Source organism: Westerdykella ornata (assembly GCF_010094085.1).
Source record: "Westerdykella ornata strain CBS 379.55 unplaced genomic scaffold EI97scaffold_1, whole genome shotgun sequence".
NCBI classification, from domain to species: Eukaryota; Fungi; Ascomycota; class Dothideomycetes; order Pleosporales; family Sporormiaceae; genus Westerdykella; species Westerdykella ornata.
The window spans coordinates 654,691-672,445 of record NW_022986851.1 but is presented as its reverse complement, the minus strand read 5'-3'; the positions used below and the strand labels follow the sequence as shown (position 1 = coordinate 672,445).

Here is a 17,755-nt window from a genome sequence, read left to right as displayed (position 1 = left end):
TTACCACTCTCTCTATGGGCTAACAAGAAGTATAGGAATTCGCCGGGCGTATTTCCCGTCTCGTGACAAGAACTATGCAGCCAGCTGTTACCCTCTAATCAGAAAGGAAGCAATAACCGGCGGACAGATCACTGTGTCAAGCAGAGAACCTCGCCTGGACTATAAGCAACCGCGGCCTCCAATCACCGTCATAACATCCGGAAAACCAAATGCCTCTCGCAAAATCATCTCGTGGCCCGATCTTGCATACCTTAGAGTCGTAAATAGGAACGCCGACGGAATGGCCTGGGAGAGCCTAATACCCAGGTTAACCAAACCAAAGAGAATATGGACTCGAAGAAAACAAATGTGTGAGCAGATGGAACACTACAAGCCTCGCCTACTTTCCGTATTATCGGGGTATGACGACTTTACCAACCTTCCACCAGCGCTGACCCTCTTCTGTAACCTGGCTTCCCTCTCTTTGGCGCGCTCGGCCGGAGTGCTGCCATTACCGGCCACGATGTTAGGGAGCGCTGTGATCGTATCGTTGCCAGGGCTGGCTTGCCCTCCAATCCCGGCAGTCGACCTCTTCCCGGCTCGTTGATCGGCCTTGTGCTCGAGATACAACCGCGCTGAAGGGCTTAGCGGAATCGGGGCGGGTTGGGACGGTAACTCGGCGCCATTCTGGAGAAGCAATTCGGCGATAGCGAAGGGCTTGCGTGGCGGCTGCGGCGTTGCAGGGCGCGCCCCTGGACCTGGTGAGGTAGCGGGTGAAGCCGACGCTGATGGAGATGCTGGATCAGCCGCGGCCAGAGCCAGATACACTGCGTGCGTGCCCCGTGACTTGTCCTTCGAATTCGGATCCGCCTTCAGAGCCAAAGCATACAATACGTTCTGGATATCGTTCTTCTTAATGGACGCCAACAGAGTTTCTTCGGCTGTGGGGTAGTGCGACAAGGTAGGTGAAATAGGAGCAACAAAAGCCCGATCAGCGTACTTCGAGGTGATAAAGTGGAGCCTCTGCTCCCTGGTGGATGTTGGAGACGGCTTTAGAGCCCTGTCCAGCTTTGCCTCCCAGACCATGTTGCTGATTCGATTCCCGATCCTGAGCAGAATCTCGATGATATCAGGGGTAAATGAGACAGTATCCAGAGTTAGAGACCGGACTTTGGAGATATGCGTGCCCAAGGAGCGGTGGATACCGCTACACTCGATACAGATGATGATCCCCAGATTGATGGATACCCAGTCCACCTTGTTCTCGGATCCACAGTCTGCGCAAAATTTATTCCCCGCATCGGCATCGCGGACTTGCTGCAGGAGCCTGCCATCTTCTGTAACGCCCTCATCCCGCCTGTATGTCGGTCGCTCACCAACGGTGGCATGTCTTGCGGGTGTTTTCGAGCCGTAGTTGTTCCGGTGACTGGATAGAGACGGGCTTTTGCCTGTGAGGACTGACGCGATATCCCGACGGGTAGCTCCAGGCAGGGAATCTGTAGAGGGACGGTCATTCTTCCCTGCCGTCTCCACGGCGGTTTGTAGAGCATTATTGACCGAAGCAATCCAGCTTTTCATGTCTTCTTCAGACGTCGCCTGGTACACCCTGGTGAAATGAGGTGTGATGACTTCGAAGCAGAATCTCCGTTCCGCATTACGGGCCTCTCTTACAGAAGCGACGCGAAGGTCAATGGGGTCCATGTGCAGGTCAAGCTTCTGCTTCCAATTGGTATACTCCGACAACTTGCCTTGATCCAAAACGATCCAAAATCTAGAAATATCAATAAATGAATCTTGCGATACCTAGGTGTTAGGGTGAACTTACTTGTGCCAAGCTTGCTTGTTCAAACCTTTGGGATCCACATGACTTCCGGGCCTGCTGAGCGCCCATAGAAGTCCTTCCTTTCTATAGGCCGCTAGGTTGGGGTCAAGCGTGGCTCCCGATGCATTTTCTTCCAAGTCCCGGATACCTTTGAATTTATCTGGTTGGGGGCTCCCGGCGGGTATGCTTTGCAAACTCGGATCCGGACTTGGAGACAATGCAGATGGCACATTCGAGGAGGCCGAAGCAGGAGGGGGAATAACAGCGCTCTGGAAAATGGGAGCGAGGCCGGCTTTCCGCCCTGGCAGATCGGAACCCGAAGTCGAAGGCGCTCGGGCCACACTGCTATTCGCAGGGTGTGAAGGTGAGGTTTGCGGCGCCGGAGGCTCATCATATGGAGTTTTGCTCTTCTCCAACGCTCGCCTTTTGGTTTCTCTCTCCGTTCGTTGGAGCTGGAACTCCTTGTCTGCTTCTTTGACCTCGAAAGTCAGAGCATCGAGCTGCGGAAGCATGGTCTCTATCTTCTTGGCTGTCTCCAAATAGCTCTTTGCTTGAGCGTCAGCATACCGCGTCAGATGGGACAGTACTTCTTGGTCTTTGCGGCCGCCGTGCAGGTCTTGCATGAAGGAAGAATAATCGAATCTCTTTAGTTCGAAGTTACGACGTTTTGCCTGATACTTTGAGTCTGTCTCCACTCTCTTCTTTTCTTTGAGCGAGTCTTGTCGCTGGCCAAGATATTTACCAAGGTAACTGTAATAGGCGTTGCTCTCTTCCTCGAAGTCTTTCCGCTTCGTCTCTGCTTGCTTTATGTCATTGTTGTAAAGCTTTGAGATAGGGTCGATGATGAGCTTCTGAATGTTGGTCGTATTTGATCGTTCATATGCTAGAATCTCCTTGGCGATCTTGTCGAAATAGTGATCAATAGCGGGCTGGACGGCATTGGCGTTGGATCTCGAAACGTCGCGAAGAGCATCCATCAGATCCGCGACTGCGTTGTTGCAACCGACTTGAGCTTCGAGTGCCGCCTCGGCCCTCTTTAACACCTTCTTCCATCTGGCGCGCATGATTCCCGTCTTTTGTTCCAGAGACTTGATCGTGGCTCGAAACAGAGGACCGTCCTCTGTCTGGCTCAAATCGTCTCCGGGCCGTGAGCAATTGACGTCGACCTTAACGGTGTTACTAGCAAGCGTCGTCGTCTGACTGAGTCCCAATCCATACTCGGGTATAGACTCTATCGTCGGCGACTTGGGGGGAAGGACCTCGGGCCCATCTCTGTATTCATCATCGCTGATCCTCGATTCGATTGAGTGGGCGGAGTGGGCTGATGGGACGCGAAGCCGTGGCGGAACACCAATTTCCAACCTCGGAGAAGGGTATTTCGGGCTGTTCAAGGGACGTGTATTCTGGGTCCAGAAAGCGAAACTGGCCAGTGTCTCCAGTTTATGCGCCCGCTGATCATATTCGACGAAGCTGCAGCTTGTGCGCCAGCCTCCACCACGCTCCTCCTGCGCCTTTGGTGGCTTCCATTTCCACGTCCACTGAAATTGGACCGAAGGAGTCCCTCCAGTAGAATAGTCGCCGACCAATTCTACCAACGGATTCTTGTGCAGATTTGGGTTCGCATGGAATTCCCTTGTGACAAGATTCTCCAACTCCTTGGGGGTTGAAGCGAACACGAAGGTGAGGCCGTTTATGACGGTGTCGACAAGAGCGGTTGGAGCTATGGTGGAGGCATTATTTACATTATAGATACTGGCGGGTGGTTGGGCTTGTCGAATGATGAAGGTGAAATTGAAGAACAGGTCTTCCTCGTTCGTTAAGCGTAGCAGGAAATGTGGAGGTCCACTGGCGGATGCCGACTCTGGATCCTACTAGCTGTTGAGCTTCGGTTGTCCCAGCAGCGCACGTAGACATACCTGGACATATTCAACTACGGCGTCGTCCCCTATCGGTCTCTTTGCGTTGTACCTCGTAGCCGGAAAGGCGTTGGGGACTATAGTCAACAGCGTCTGGTTCCGAGCATTGGTGATGTTGAGAGCCGCAATGGAGACTGGGTAGCGTTAGCGGAATATGTACAACAGGCCTCAAGGAGCATAGACTCACAGCGCGTCTGATCGCGAAGGTATAAAGCGTCGCCGTCTCCCAATCTACTGTTGACGGCGCCCATGGTGGTAAACAGTCGCTATAACTGGACTGAGAGGTGGGGAGTTCTCAAGATAGGTGTAGCACAGAGGCGAACGAAGACTCTTGCGCAGCATGCCGTTCCCGCAGGGGGAACGACGCGATCGAGGAGGTCTGCGCAGTTGGTCGGAGTTCTGGTGTTGACAAGCGTCCGGAAATTAATATAGCTACGGGATGCGCGCGGGGAACCGTTTCGGGGGAGTAAGGGTAAGGCGTTTGTGATAGCAGGCTGGCGCGGATATAAAAGCTGTTCTATAACACTGTTGCGCTGCGCATAAAGTGGTAAGAGGCTCGAGGATAGCACGGAGAAGGCGATGGGGGAGCTGCAGAAGGGGAGTGGTGGGAGAGGACAGGATATGGTCGTGAAGCAGCACGGGCAGTTGGTGGGATTCGGAGGTGCGGGAGAGAGGCGCGGGACAGGACGGAGGCAGGCACTTCGTAATGAAGGACGGCAGGCAGCGACCACCTGGGCGAGCGTAACGCACGCACCTTGCAAGACCGTGGTGGAAGAGGCAGACTGACGGCGAGAGGCTGAAGGAGTTGGGCAAGACAAAGCTATCCACAGCGGCGGTCAGTCGTCCTCAGGGCTGCCCATGTGGAGTTCCAAGGTTCACCCCGCGTCACCTGACAGCAGCTATTTACGGCTTGTTATGGAGATACTGAGGTGAAGTGGATTTGGCATCGAGTCAAGGATATCTACTGGCAGGCATCACCTATGACATGCATTTTCAAAAAATGGAGTCTGCGATCGCGAGGTGGTTTCTGATGGGCACGATGGTCTACACACACTACCTAGGTAACTATAATACATAATACAACTTTCACATGATGTGTCATCTTCCCAGGACTAGAGCAACAGCGCCCGCGTCAAATATGGAGCTACGTGATCAAGAGATCCCTTGCCTTGCCATGTGCCCATCTCACTATTACCGTTAGCTCCACTTGGATCTACTAGGGAATGAATCTCCCAAAGATGATAGTTACCCATCTTTGTGTGGGTATGCCTCCCCCGGCCAATCTTCGGCAAATTCTCGGCCAACATTTCCCAATCATCATTCATCGCCATCCGCAATGAGACATCCCAAAGTCAGCACACCCTTTCGTCATGGCCTCCTCCGTCCGCGTGCCGACGATACGGCACCTCCTCCGCCAGCCTCTCCCGAACCCACAACTCTGCCAGCGCCGCTGGGCCCAAGTCCACAATGTCCGCCGCTTCGTCTCCACCGACGCCGTCCAGCAGCGCATCCTGGCCAAGTATCGGGATAAGCTAGAGAGCAAGGCTCGCGAGGAGGGACTGCAGGATGTCTCGCAGCTTAAAGAGGTATACAAGGAGAAGATAGAACGCCTGCGGAAGGAAGCCGCCGTCCCTGGAGCCACAGCGCCGCTCACACCTCCGCCCTCCTCCTCGTCACCTTCTCCAACTTCCACACCCGCATCATCATCGCCACCACCCGCCTCCAAGACACAATCGCCATGGCCGGCTCCCCCTCCACCTCCGTCGCCCAATGCCGCTCCGAAACCTCCCCCAGGCGTGAAAACCCTCAACTCCTTCCTCGACATGTCCAAGATCTCTGCGCTTCCCCAGAAAGAGATCGAAGTACTATGGCGCCTCCGACACGCCTCGAATCCACAATCGGTACACTTCCACATGCCATCCACAACCTTTAATACCCTCCTCACGACCGCAAAGAAACACCCTACATTCGTCGTTCCCCTGCCTAAACAGGTTCCCGCAGAGGAGACTACCTCGTCTGAGGCACCGAAGCAAGCCGCGGAATTACATTACCTTCAGTTCGGACATCCTCACCCGGACACAACGACCCTGCTCTTCACTTCGCTTGCCGAGTTCAAGCTACGGGGCGAATTCGCGAGTCCTCATACGACTATTACTTTTCACTCTGAGCTGGCTGGCAGCCACGGCCTAGTGCTGGGCCAGGGAACCGTCATGGAGAATAGGGGAGTTACAGTAGATGAAGCCCGCTGGTTAGTCATGTGCATGCAGAAGTTCTACGTCGTGGGAGAAGAGGGGAAGGGCAGAGGCGAGCTCCTGGAGATGTTCACCCGTGGTGACGGTGGCTTCAAGGTCGAACGCCTTCTTGAAGAGGCTGAGAAGCTTGTTTAATTAGCGATGTTTTGTTACTGTTCTTTCTACGTGTAATAACACCATGTAACTGGCGAAATTTTCCCCGCCATCTTCCTGGCCTACGGGGGCTGGCAACACGAGGATCGGGATAGGATCCAGGAGTTGAAAATCGTAGCATGGTTCCAGTTCCAGGCGTCAGGAGGCTTAGAGGAAATGCATCAAGTACACATATGATTGTCCATTCTTCTATCTATCTTGTCGTGAATATGCATAGTCATACTGCGAATTGAAATTCGTTGCATTTATCTGGGTGTGTGTGGAGCTGTCATGCGGGGTTTTGACTTTGCCAGAGTGGATGTCGTGCTATATATGTGTGGTTTCCAAGCGGGTGGAAGTATCGTAATGGTGTGTCAGTGCCATGTTTCCTGAATATGTGATCTCCGTAGTTTCGGCGACTCTCTTGCATAGCTCCCCGGTTTCGCAGCAGGCGGCCGTCGATAAAATTGAATGAGGATAAAGCGGCGTTAACCTCCTCGACTGCACAGCATACCGGCCTGAATAGTTAATCTTGTCGTACACAGTTGAGTATTTCGTAGCCCTCGAGAGGGCCCAAGCCACGCTGACAGAACCTGACCCTCAGCCCACTAGACAGCTTTTTTGAAGACATTGGCCAGATACTCGTCGTAGCCGACCTTGGGCCAAAATTCTTCCAGCTTGGTTTGGCGAAGGTACAGTGCGCCTGGGACTCGGGGTTCACCGCGGACATGTCGAAGGTACGCTGACAGATCGTACATATCATCCACATAGACCTCCTCATTGTACTCCCAATCTTCGAAGACCCAGCGGCCATGAACCGTCATGTCATCGCCATACGCATCCTTCGAAGGGATCCTGCCCGGTACTTCCTCGTAGTCCACAGCAGCGTACTCATCGCTAACCTTACCATCTTCGATATCGTCAGGATCCCAGAACATATCCATGTCGATGAGGTCAAATTGCAGAGCAATCACTTCGTCAAGTTGAGCCTCGACGTCGACAAATTCAGTCTCTTCCTCAATAGGGTTGGTATCCTCCGACAACGGATTTGCACACAGGGAACAGAGCCTATCCCAATGGGAGAAGGACATTTAGCTTCGAAGATCAAAGGTGGCGAGTAGAACCCTCGCAACTTTGGAAAATTGTACTTACGAGTAAAAGGACGGAGCGGACGCTGGACATGTGCAAGACCGGGTGAAGGCGAGCGTCCTAGTATTCCAACCGTCCGTTTGATAGAACCTTTCAGCCAAGAAGCACGCGAGGTCAGGGCCGAACAAGGCGTTAGCATTGTGAAGGCGGATAGTGAGATGCTTCATCGGCTTCAGTTCGACCAGATTTATAAGCGCTTCTGAAATAGGATGGGCGGGGGAAAGAATATCCCAACGGCAGTTGCCTTCATCGAAACGGTCAGAATACCCCATTACTGTCAGATGCTCTAGCTTCAGCGCATGTCGACAGAGAGCTCGGAGGAAATGCCCAACACGCCTGGACGCCTCTGACCTTGGGCCATCTGCGCGAAAGTAGATACCGATGTTAGTAAGAAACGGCATACTTCGGCGGCTGATTGGGAACCGCCAGAACTTCCCGGGCTTGCCAGCTTTATTTGCGATTAGCGGACTATAGCTTATAGGAGGGGATAACAGACTAACAAGCTCCTGTGCAGAACACAAAGTTGTTCTTCCCGTAGAGAATAGGCATCGCTTCATTGAAGTATTGCCGGCAAGTGAGTAGGACTTGCCATGGGATTGGTACCTCTTCGCTAAACTCCCTCTTATCCAGCGGGCCAAATTCGCGAGCACCGCGAAAAACAGGCTTTGGCCGCACCACAAGGAGCTCCTCAAAGATCATCAGCCGGATCTCCGTAGGTAGCTGACCAAGTACGTCGCTGGGTCCACCGGCTTCGGTCGAGGGCCGTCGAGGTGCGGTGGTCAGAGCCGTAATAGACTCATCGGTGGTAGGACATGCGACGCGTGAAATTGCATTCGTCATGATGTGCAGAGGGTCTTGGGAACTGAAATGAGCGAGTCGTAAAGAATCGTGAGGAGGTGAAAGTCTGGAGGAGCTGGAGATGTGCTGGCAGTTCGAGGAGATAAACACACGCCAAGCCTGACCAAAAGCGGAAAGCACGATTGCATGAGGATCGCAAGGCTGCCTCCAATCTGCGCAGGGGTCAGAAAGGATATTGTACGGACACTAAGGGGAAATACAATTCGAAGGTTAATGCCGAAGAGTATACAACCTGCTTGTCTCCGAGCAAGTACTGGTATGGGTTCTCGCCTACAGTAGTAATCGCGCTGTGTACCTCCTTCCAAACCATCTAGAGGCTTTCAGTCCCATGACTTGTTCTTCTTCACTCTTTGACTCTGTAACTTTTCTTTATAGTCCTACACATACGTTAACCACTGTAACAGTCCGGAAGCCCTTTGTCATGAATGCTCACCTGGCAACTGACCACCACAGCTTCAGGCAGGCTTACGCGAGGAACATATCCTAACACGCGTCTTGCTTTTTCGATGCTCATATACCTCACGGCCGCGGCGTCCCGGACGACGCCCATGCTCAGGGTCGAGGGCTGCCGTGATATACACGATACCCACTCTGCCGTCCAGCCCAACCACCACGCCAGACCGGGCGGTACTGAAATGTTCAGCGAGGGCACATGCCCAAATTCTTTCCAAACGGCAACACAAAAGTCTCGGGCGGAGACTGGCTCTCCATTGGTGATGAAGAAAGCTTGTCCCGCTGCAGTGCCCGATTCCAGAAGGTTGCTGGCTGCGAGAACATGCGCGTCTGCCACATTCGAAACGTACACAAAGTCGTTGAGGTTGCTTCCATCTCCAATCTAAACATTTAGAGACAGTTAGCACCACCGATCGGCGAGATTATTGCATCACGGTCATACCACGAAAGATGTCTCCCCTCGAGCAATGCAATCATGTAGCCGGGGTATGACCGTGGGGTCGTTAGGCCCGAATATCAATGTCGGCCTCAATGAGCAGGTCCGGAAGCTGGATGTATTTGAAGCTAGCACAAGGTTCTCAGCGGCAGTCTATGGTTTGTCAGTGGATAGCAGGAAAAGCTTGGTGGAGATTGGGCAGTGAGAAGTCGTCTGAAAGTAAACAGTCACAATGGGCGAAAATAGCGGATAGATCAGAAGGCTTAAGAATAACAAAAAAGGAAGTAGAGTGATTAAAGTGAGAGAGGACACGAAGAGATATATGACCTTAGCTCTGCCATATGGAAGTGTTGCCCTCCCCGTCGGCCATGTTTCATCTGCATTATGAAAATCCGCCTCGATCTCATCAACCAGCACGGAGAAACTAGAGGTGTACACCAGCCCTTTTGCGCCGTTCCTCTTTGCCGCCTCAAGAACGTTTTTCGTCCCTTGAATATTTACTTCGTATACAGGCCCCGTCGATCTGTTCTGGTATCTCTTGTTGCCAAGATCATACACGCCTGCTGTATGAATCACGATAACGGGTTTTGCTTGCTCAAATGCGTCTTCTAGTTCGCTGGGTTGAAGGACGTTGGCCCGTATATACCGTACATTGGAGAATGTCTCTGATCCAAGGGATGGCGGGAGGTTATCCAGGGAGGTAACTTTGTATTGCTCGGTTTCAACCAGCTTCTTGATGACCTCCGAGCCGAGAAATCCGGAGCCTCCGGTCACAAGCACGCTAGGAACAGTCTTGGACATCTTGAATGACGGAGCAGCCGCTGTGCAGGGTTTCAACCCTTGGGAATCTTGTTAGCGATTATGTGGCAAGCGCTCTGCAGACGGGTCCAGGACAGGAGTTGAAAGTGGAGCCCCAAGAATCCGTTCACCAATGCAACGTGCGGAGAGGAGACGGACCCAGCTTGCAATGGTGTTTAGAGATTGAATGAGCTGGGAATCGAGCGGGATTGAAGGGTACAGAGGGGGTGAAATGCTTGGCGCCCCGCCTGCACGGGGATTTAATAGAAGGATATCAGATGTAGCACATCAATTCAAATTAATGTCTCTCTCCTAAGTCTTTTTCAGGGTCTGCCTTACAAGACAGTGTAAGTGTGATTTACTAGTAAGAGTGAGTCCAGTTCTTCAAGCTCTGCGTGCTGCAGCCAACCAATCACAGACGACGCCCAAAGAAGAAATCAGTCAGAATTCCTTCTTTTGCGCACTTTTTATACGTGTGAAAGTCGGCTTCTAGACTAGCATTTCATACATTTCGGAACGGGAACGAAAATGAGGCTGAACGAACATCAAGGTCGACCCATCCTACACTGCAGCTGCTACACGCTGTAGGGTACTAACCCGCACCAAAGCCGTCCTGTCCCCAAAAATCCTCCTCGTTCCATACTCAGAGCATCATGTGCCCACCTACCACGAATGGATGCAGGACGAAGTATTCGGGAAGCCTCCAGTCAATAGATAAGATCGAACACTAAGCGTTCAAAGGCTCTTCAAGAAGCGACGGCGTCAGAGCCTCTAACTCTCCCCGAGGAGTACGCCATGCAGAAGTCCTGGCGGACAGATCCGGACAAGCTCACCTTCATTGTGTGCGTTGCTCCTCATACTGCGGGAGCGAACGAATCAGCACATCTCGTACTGGAGCGTGGGAAACAAGATGCCCCATCTTGCATGCTCGGGGATGTTAATCTATTCTTGTACCCCGATGTTGCGGATGACGAAGAAGATCCGGACGTGGCAGCGGACGCCAACGGTGTCAAGAGCGGCCAACCAATTCATGACGTTATTGGCGAGGTGGAGATTATGATTGCTGGGCAGCATCACCAGGGGAAGGGCCTCGGGAAGCAAATCCTCTTGACATTCCTGTGGTACATCACCTCTAATCTGACCGAAATACTGGGAGAGTACCGGAAAGCGCACACCAGCGGGAAAGCAGAAACTGTCCTGAAGTACCTAAGAGTCAAGATCAATAGTGAGAACGCAAGGAGTGTCCGGTTGTTTGAAAGCGCGGGGTTTGACAAAGTCTCCGACACGCCAAATTATTTTGGAGAGCTCGAGTTAAGGCGATCAATATCTGCGGATCACATCGATGATATTGTTCGGGAACTAGGCGCGATACCACTCAGTTTAGCGTATCCATAATTCTACACATCTCGTAAATAAGAGCATCAGGTAAATGGTAATAAGTACACGTGATGCTTCATTTCTATTTCGAGATCTCACACACGCCGCATGGCACCGCCCACTCTATAGCTTCTGGTACTCCAGCTTGCCCTCCAACTTCTTCGACTCAGCCATCTTGCGAACCGCTTTGTTGAAGTCGTCCTGGTTGATTGCATCTCTGTAGTCCTTGATAGCGAAAAGACCGCTGCATAGCGTCAGCAATAGCTCGTTCCCGTCACAGCATGATGACTTACGCCTCTGTAACCACATTCCGCAGATCGGCGCCGTTGAATCCGTCGCTCATTTTCACAATGCTCTCAAAGTCGATCTCCCCCTCGGTCTGTACCCCGCTGGCGTGAATCTTGAGAATCTCCAAGCGGCCCACTTCGTTTGGAAGCGGAATCTCAATCTTTCGGTCCAAACGGCCAGCTCGCAGAAGGGCAGGGTCTAAGGTATCTGGCCTGTTGGTCGCCATGATAATCTTTGTTTGTCCAAGGTAGTCGAAACCGTCGAGCTGGTTAAGCAGCTCCATCAGAGTACGCTGAATCTCACGGTCGGCAGAGGTACCTTCCGAAAACCTCCGTCCTCCGATCGCATCTATCTCATCCATGAAGATGATGCATGGCTCGTGTTCTTTCGCATAGCCGAACATCTCGCGAATAAGCCGTGCAGACTCTCCGATGTACTTGTCGACGATTGCGGATGATACGACTTTCAGGAAGTTGGTCTCCAGACTGCTCGCCACAGCACGGGCTAGCAACGTTTTTCCTGTTCCCGGTGGTCCGTATAGCAGCACTCCCTTTGGCGGCTTGATACCAACTCGCAGGAAAAGCTCAGGATTCTTCAGCGGTAGCTCAATCACCTCTCGAAGCTCGCGAATCTGCTCGTTCAAACCACCGATGCCGCCAAAGCTAACCTGTCCAGGATCCTCCAGAGACATGTTGTAGACGAGCGGGTCGACCTCGCGGGGCAGCATTCGCATTATGGTGAGAGTCGTCATATCGAGTGCAACACGGGTGCCTTGCTTGAGCTTCGACTTGTCGACCTTGGAGCGGCAGCCCACGACGTATCTGGGTCCGGAGGAGGCTTTGACGATGACTGAAGTATGTCAGATGGCAGCTTCGGCGACAACTGAAGGTGTAAACCTACATCTCTCCTCATCCAGCTGTTTAAGGACTTCTCCTATTATCTGACCCACACTCTGAAGCGCTTTGATGTTGTCCTCTGAAACGTCATAGTCATGCTGCAGGGCCTTGATCTCCAACCGTAGTGCTTTGAGCTTTGCCTCCCACTCTCTCGACTCCAGCAACTTAGCTTTGTATTCTTCGAGTGCGTGCTCGCGCTCCGGATCTAAGCTGCCGCTCATCGTAATCGCAGTGGATAGAGGGAGATGTTGTGGTTGCGGGAGGAGGCGGCGACGATGATCAATCTACTGTAGCGGAGCTATAGCTGGATTTCAGGATCGATGTTGTTCGCACCGCGACTTGGAAGCTTGTTGCACGTCGGAGATGGGTAAGGTAATGAAGGAGGAAAGGAGCAAGCGATGATATAGTGTCAAGCAATGTGAAGCTGGCCTACACTTACCAGACCAGACCGGAGGCGTGAGGGCGGACGTGGAGAGCTAGCCTAGCTGGAAGGCGCACGGTCCGCTTCCGGAGGAACGTAAAACCGGTCGGCGTCAGAAAATGTTCAATGGCCGACATTTTTTCTGGATGAGCTTCCAAGAGCGCCGTCTGCACAGCTCTTCACCCACGCACGCCCAGCATGTCCTCCTTTTTCACGGTCCCGGCCTCGCAGAAGAAGCGCAAGCGAGCCGATGCTGCCTCTGCAGCCTCGAAACGACGAAATGTAGCTCCGACGACTACACAGCTTACCAAACGACCTCGCCAAAGAGAACGGGAGGAGTCGATATCGGGAAGCGAAAGCTCGGATGGCGAGCCTGCGCATGCAATTGAAGAGGAGGAAGAGTCGGGCTCCTCCGGGGACGAAAACGAGACAGCGGCAGATAGGAGACGCCGCCTGGCCGAACGATATTTGGAGAACATTAAATCCGAGGTGCAAGACGATGTGGGCTTCGATGCCGCGGAGATCGATCGGGATCTTATTGCAGAAAGACTCAAGGAAGATGTTGCGGAAACGAAAGGCAAGGTGTATAGGCGCATTGCGGAGAACTTGGATCTTGCAGGGGCATCGCATACTTTTGGAAGATCTGGTCCTCACCGAGCAACGCCGACTGGCTGTGCTGTGCATCTACCGTACGCCTGGATTATTAGCAAGGAGATGTTCGTCGAAAAGTGGGAACTAGCAGATCCCAACACCTGGAGGAATCCGGACCCCAATAGGCCAACGAACATAACCCCTCGCACGAAACCGAGAAGGCTGTTCTGGAGAAGAGGAAACTCGAAAAGAGCTCATGACCGCGATTACCTGGGGCATACAGGTGCAATTCTCTCGATAGCTGTATCGGACTCTGGAAAATTCCTCGCCACCGGCGACGAGACGGGTCGATTGGTTATCTGGGATGCAGACACCCTGACTCCCAAGAAACTATTTACACAACATCGAGACGCCATAACGTCGCTTTCCTTCCGCCGCGGCACGGAGCAACTGTTTTCTGCGTCGGCAGACCGCACAATCAAGATATGGAGCGCTTCAGAACTCGCGTACATTGAAACCTTGTTTGGGCACCAGGACACAATTCTAGGCGTTGCAGGTGGCTTGGAGATAAATCAGGAAACTTGTGTTAGTGTCGGAGCCCGGGATCGAACAGCACGACTGTGGAAAGTGGTGGAGGAGAGCCAACTCGTCTTCCGAGGAGGTGGAACCGCGAGGCAGAAGGGCATGGAGAAGCTGAAAAAGGGTCGCTTTGGCGGCTCTACAGCGGAGGAGGAGAAAGTAACCACCGATCACACCAACGGTATGGCTCCGGATGACGAGGATCCCCCCATTGCATATGCAGAAGGATCCATCGATTGCGTGGCGTTTCTCGATGCCAGTCTATTTGTGACGGGCTCCGACAACGGCGCGCTGTGTTTATGGTCTGTCCACAAGAAGAAGCCTCTCTTCACGGTTCCATTGGCCCATGGACGCGATCCCCCTATCCCCCCAGAGGAGATGTCGACAGATGGCAACGTCACAGCACCCCGTTTACCCAGATACATCACTGCGGTAGCGACTGTGCCGTATGCCGATTTGATCCTCACAGGAAGTTGGGATGGCGTTATCCGAGCGTGGCGACTTGGCCCAGAGAAGCGCAGTATCGAACCTTTGGGCGATGTCGGACGTCTTGCTGCTGAGGAACACGCTGGGATGGTCAACGGTGACAGCACTGCCAAAGTGTCTGACCGGAGGGCAGGCCCTGTACCGGGTATTGTGAATGGATTGACGGTTTGTGAAAGGGGGAACAGGGGCAAAGACGGGGTTTGTATTGTGGCCGCCGTTGCGGAAGTACCCAGGCTAGGGCGTTGGATGAGAAAGGACGTTCACAATGGGATTGCGGTACTCGAGGTGCCAAGAAAAATCACACATGGAGTTGACGAGAGCGAGGATGAGGAGGATGCATCATAGATATACCCCTTCGGTAGCAGTATCCCATATTTTGAACATCACCTGCAGTTTGCCTCGAGCTGGGGCTTGTCCACTAGATCGATTCAAATGCGACAAAGACAAGATGGGTATGGGATCGCTATGCAGCAAGATTGAAACATGATACCCGCCAAACCAACTATGCCACAGATATATTGATGATCTTGATATCCTCCTGCGGCTTCTCTTTGTACACCTTTGCATTCTCAATCTTGTGCACGACATCCAACCCCTGAATCGCCCGGCCGAAAATCGTATGCTTCCCATCCAGCCACGGCTACTCAACGTTAGCAAGAGCAATCATGGAAACAGGCGTACACAACTCACCGTCTTCTCCGTCGTGATGAAAAACTGCGACCCATTGGTGTTGGGCCCCGCATTCGCCATGCTGACCGTATACGGCTTATCATGTTTGAGCGTCGAGAACTCGTCCTCGAATTCCTTGCCCCAGATACTCTCTCCGCCGGTGCCGTCGCCCAGGGGGTCACCCGTCTGGATCATGAACTTGCGGATGACGCGGTGGAAGATGACGTCGTTGTAGTATCCGTTCTTTGCGTGGGTGACGAAGTTTTCGACCGCCTTGGGGGCCGCCTCGGGGAAGAGGCGGATGGTGATGTCGCCGTAGGTGGTGTGAATGGTGGCCGAGGTGGCGGAGGCGGCTTTTTTGGTCTCTTGGACGGCTTTGGCGTTGGCGTCGCGGGGTCGTTCGTTTTGGATATCTCGCTCGGATTTGGAGACGCTGGACAGGGTTAGATATTAGTGGGCCAAATGTAGAATCAGGGCAGTAGAGGCGTAACATACCTGTCGTTGTTGGTGAACATGTAAAAGCGGACCTTTCCAGACCCGGTGCACACCAGCATGGCATCACGCGCCTCTGCTTCTTGAAGCAGGGGATTTTCGCTTGCGGCCATCTCTACCGTGACGACGCCTTTCTTCTCGGGTTGCCCCTGATACAGTGCTACATTCAGCGGGCGTAGAGCTTCGTCCTTGCCGTATACCTTGACGACGCGGTTGGTCAGCGTATTGATGACCTTGACGCCGTACATGGAACCGTAAAGAATAAAGTTGCCCGTCTCGTCAAAGATGACGTTCATCCGGGAGCGCATAGTGGGATGGTCTAGCTCGCGCTCTATCCCTAACCGACGGCCAAACTCCAGGTCTTCCAGTTTCTGCAGCGCGGTCCCTGCTTGCAGCATCTCTGTAATAGTCTCGATGGACTCGTCGTAGGTCCGATGGAGTTTGCCCGAAGCAAAGTCGAAAACTCTGACCTTGCGATCCGGGAACGAGAAAGTAGCGAACTGCTTTCCTGTAGGTGACATTGTGATGGAAGAGGGTACACTTTTGGACTGCTATGGTTAGCGACAGTATTCACAAGCGGTGAGGTCTCAGGCACCTTCTTGAACTCGAACAGATTGGTCGAGCTTTTCATGGAGAAGACATTGTCTGGTTTCTCATAGTTTCCGCTCGGCCGCCAGTATTCCAGCATGCCGCCCTGATCCACCGAGACGACGCAATCGTACTCGTTGTTGTAGGCCATCAGTATCACCGGTGCCCTGTGCAAGCTCTTCAACACATGCAACGGCTCCTGGTTCTCCCCTCTACCGTCGTATATCCTGATCATGGGGTTCTCGTCCGAAGATATGGCCAGCAGCGGAAGCGACGCCCCTCGCCCATGAACCCAGCACACGGCCTTGGGAGCATAATCCAGATTCAGCATGGAAAGCAGGTCGAACGTAGCCACATCAAAGATCTTCACAGTGTTATCCGACCCTGCCGTAGCGAAACTCCTCCCATCTGCGCTGACGCTGACCGACCGAATCTCTCCATCATGCGCCTTGAACTCCTTGACGAACTCGATGCCGCCAAAATCCTTCTTCCAGAACTTGACGACGCCGTCGACGGAGGTGGTGATGAGGAATTCGGTAAAGGGGGTGAAGACGGTGAAGGAGAGCTGATCTCTGTGCATCAACGACCTGAAGTAGCGGCCGGCGGAGGGCAAGGCGGCGATGTAGAGCTTCTCATACGGAAGCTTTCGCTTTTTCCTCTTTGGGGCCGAGGCAGGGAGGGCAGGGCCGAAGTCATCGTCAGAGGAGGTATCTTCTGTGTATGGGTAAGTGGCATGCGCATGGCGAGGGGTGGGAACGGTGTACCATCGTCAACTGCGGGCTTTTGCGGAGAATCATCTTCCATTTCTGAGCGCGATCTTTTCGCCGCCTTGGGCGAAGGCTGTCTTTCCGAGGCCATTTCTGTGAGAGTAGCACTGAGTTGCGCGCAAGAATGGTGACAGCTGCGTTGATAGGGTCGCGAATTCTTGCCAATTGATCTTCCGGAAAGCTGGGGTGCGGCAGAGTTGCTGTGGAGCGCGTCATCACGTGCAAGGCGTGGGCGACTTGCCAAGCCATACTATTACTTCATCCCTACAAGATGTGAACCTCCATACGAACGGTTGCTGTGAAGTTAATAGAGGAGAGAGGAGGCACAGTTGAGCTACTCTGATAACATTGACAGGGTGAATAGAACTTCTGATATCCCGTCGACATGTTGCGATCATTGCTATGGTATCTTATATCGCAGGCATATATAAACTCTTCAGTCGTTCAGCAACTCGCAGCCAGTGCAACTTGATAAGCTTTCCCTGCCAACTTGTTGGTTATACACTTCAAGATGGAACTTCTGCGTTAAGGAAGTCGATGCTTCCACCATACGGAGTACTCACGATATGATTGATTGAAGGCCGGGATGTGCTTCGGGGCCAGAAGCAGACGCGGAAGCGGGCATGATCGGCGCTAAACTAAAAGCAGCGAACTGGCTTGGGTGAATCTGTGGAGGCCTCGGGTATGCACGCCGCGCCCCGGTTTCCATGTCAAAGCCACGCCGTCATGACGCTGCATCACCCGCAGCAACCCAAAAAAGACGACTCATGCGTCAACAAAACACGTCGGGCGATGGGGGCTTATCC

At 53.0% G+C, this 17,755-nt stretch overlaps 8 protein-coding genes across 8 annotated transcripts; 3 read left to right on the top strand and 5 right to left on the bottom strand.

Annotated features, from left to right (window-relative positions):
• Window positions 1–366: 366 nt before the first annotated feature.
• On the bottom strand, window positions 367–3,968 carry EI97DRAFT_366533 (ArfGap-domain-containing protein; the record flags this gene model as incomplete). The annotated part of the gene is made up of 4 exons (XM_033795036.1): window positions 367–1,750; window positions 1,805–3,669; window positions 3,718–3,851; window positions 3,905–3,968. 4 exons carry the CDS (start codon window positions 3,966–3,968, stop codon window positions 367–369), a joined length of 3,447 nt encoding a protein of 1,148 aa, XP_033658354.1.
• Window positions 3,969–4,903: 935 nt separating this feature from the next.
• On the top strand, window positions 4,904–6,315 carry EI97DRAFT_428913 (ATP11-domain-containing protein). The gene has a single exon (XM_033797323.1). It carries the CDS (start codon window positions 5,088–5,090, stop codon window positions 6,102–6,104), a length of 1,017 nt encoding a protein of 338 aa, XP_033658353.1. The 5' UTR covers window positions 4,904–5,087; the 3' UTR covers window positions 6,105–6,315.
• A 91-nt stretch (window positions 6,316–6,406) lies between these two features.
• On the bottom strand, window positions 6,407–8,235 carry EI97DRAFT_8902 (uncharacterized protein). The gene is made up of 3 exons (XM_033803187.1): window positions 7,751–8,235; window positions 7,254–7,698; window positions 6,407–7,169 (listed from the first exon to the last, which is right to left on the bottom strand). Exons 1-3 carry the CDS (start codon window positions 8,088–8,090, stop codon window positions 6,710–6,712), a joined length of 1,245 nt encoding a protein of 414 aa, XP_033658352.1. The 5' UTR covers window positions 8,091–8,235; the 3' UTR covers window positions 6,407–6,709.
• Window positions 8,220–10,142, bottom strand: EI97DRAFT_8962 (C-3 sterol dehydrogenase/C-4 decarboxylase-like protein). The gene is made up of 5 exons (XM_033803192.1): window positions 9,325–10,142; window positions 9,004–9,150; window positions 8,542–8,943; window positions 8,341–8,485; window positions 8,220–8,260 (listed from the first exon to the last, which is right to left on the bottom strand). The coding sequence occupies exons 1-4, from the start codon at window positions 9,796–9,798 to the stop codon at window positions 8,429–8,431; spliced, it is 1,080 nt and encodes a 359-aa protein (XP_033658351.1). The 5' UTR covers window positions 9,799–10,142; the 3' UTR covers window positions 8,220–8,260; window positions 8,341–8,428.
• On the top strand, window positions 10,018–11,326 carry EI97DRAFT_8890 (uncharacterized protein). Its single transcript, XM_033803185.1, has 4 exons — window positions 10,018–10,142; window positions 10,230–10,345; window positions 10,404–10,483; window positions 10,537–11,326. Exons 2-4 carry the CDS (start codon window positions 10,324–10,326, stop codon window positions 11,188–11,190), a joined length of 756 nt encoding a protein of 251 aa, XP_033658350.1. The 5' UTR covers window positions 10,018–10,142; window positions 10,230–10,323; the 3' UTR covers window positions 11,191–11,326.
• Window positions 11,125–12,729, bottom strand: EI97DRAFT_409057 (26S proteasome subunit P45). The gene is made up of 3 exons (XM_033796658.1): window positions 12,361–12,729; window positions 11,466–12,309; window positions 11,125–11,416 (listed from the first exon to the last, which is right to left on the bottom strand). The coding sequence occupies exons 1-3, from the start codon at window positions 12,575–12,577 to the stop codon at window positions 11,296–11,298; spliced, it is 1,182 nt and encodes a 393-aa protein (XP_033658349.1). The 5' UTR covers window positions 12,578–12,729; the 3' UTR covers window positions 11,125–11,295.
• A 208-nt stretch (window positions 12,730–12,937) lies between these two features.
• Window positions 12,938–14,806, top strand: EI97DRAFT_428908 (WD40 repeat-like protein). Its single transcript, XM_033797322.1, has one exon. It carries the CDS (start codon window positions 12,976–12,978, stop codon window positions 14,776–14,778), a length of 1,803 nt encoding a protein of 600 aa, XP_033658348.1. The 5' UTR covers window positions 12,938–12,975; the 3' UTR covers window positions 14,779–14,806.
• EI97DRAFT_409051 (uncharacterized protein) lies at window positions 14,787–17,135 on the bottom strand. Its single transcript, XM_033796657.1, has 5 exons — window positions 16,947–17,135; window positions 16,190–16,896; window positions 15,598–16,142; window positions 15,124–15,535; window positions 14,787–15,073 (listed from the first exon to the last, which is right to left on the bottom strand). The coding sequence occupies exons 1-5, from the start codon at window positions 17,038–17,040 to the stop codon at window positions 14,936–14,938; spliced, it is 1,896 nt and encodes a 631-aa protein (XP_033658347.1). The 5' UTR covers window positions 17,041–17,135; the 3' UTR covers window positions 14,787–14,935.
• Between the last annotated feature and the right edge of the window lie 620 nt (window positions 17,136–17,755).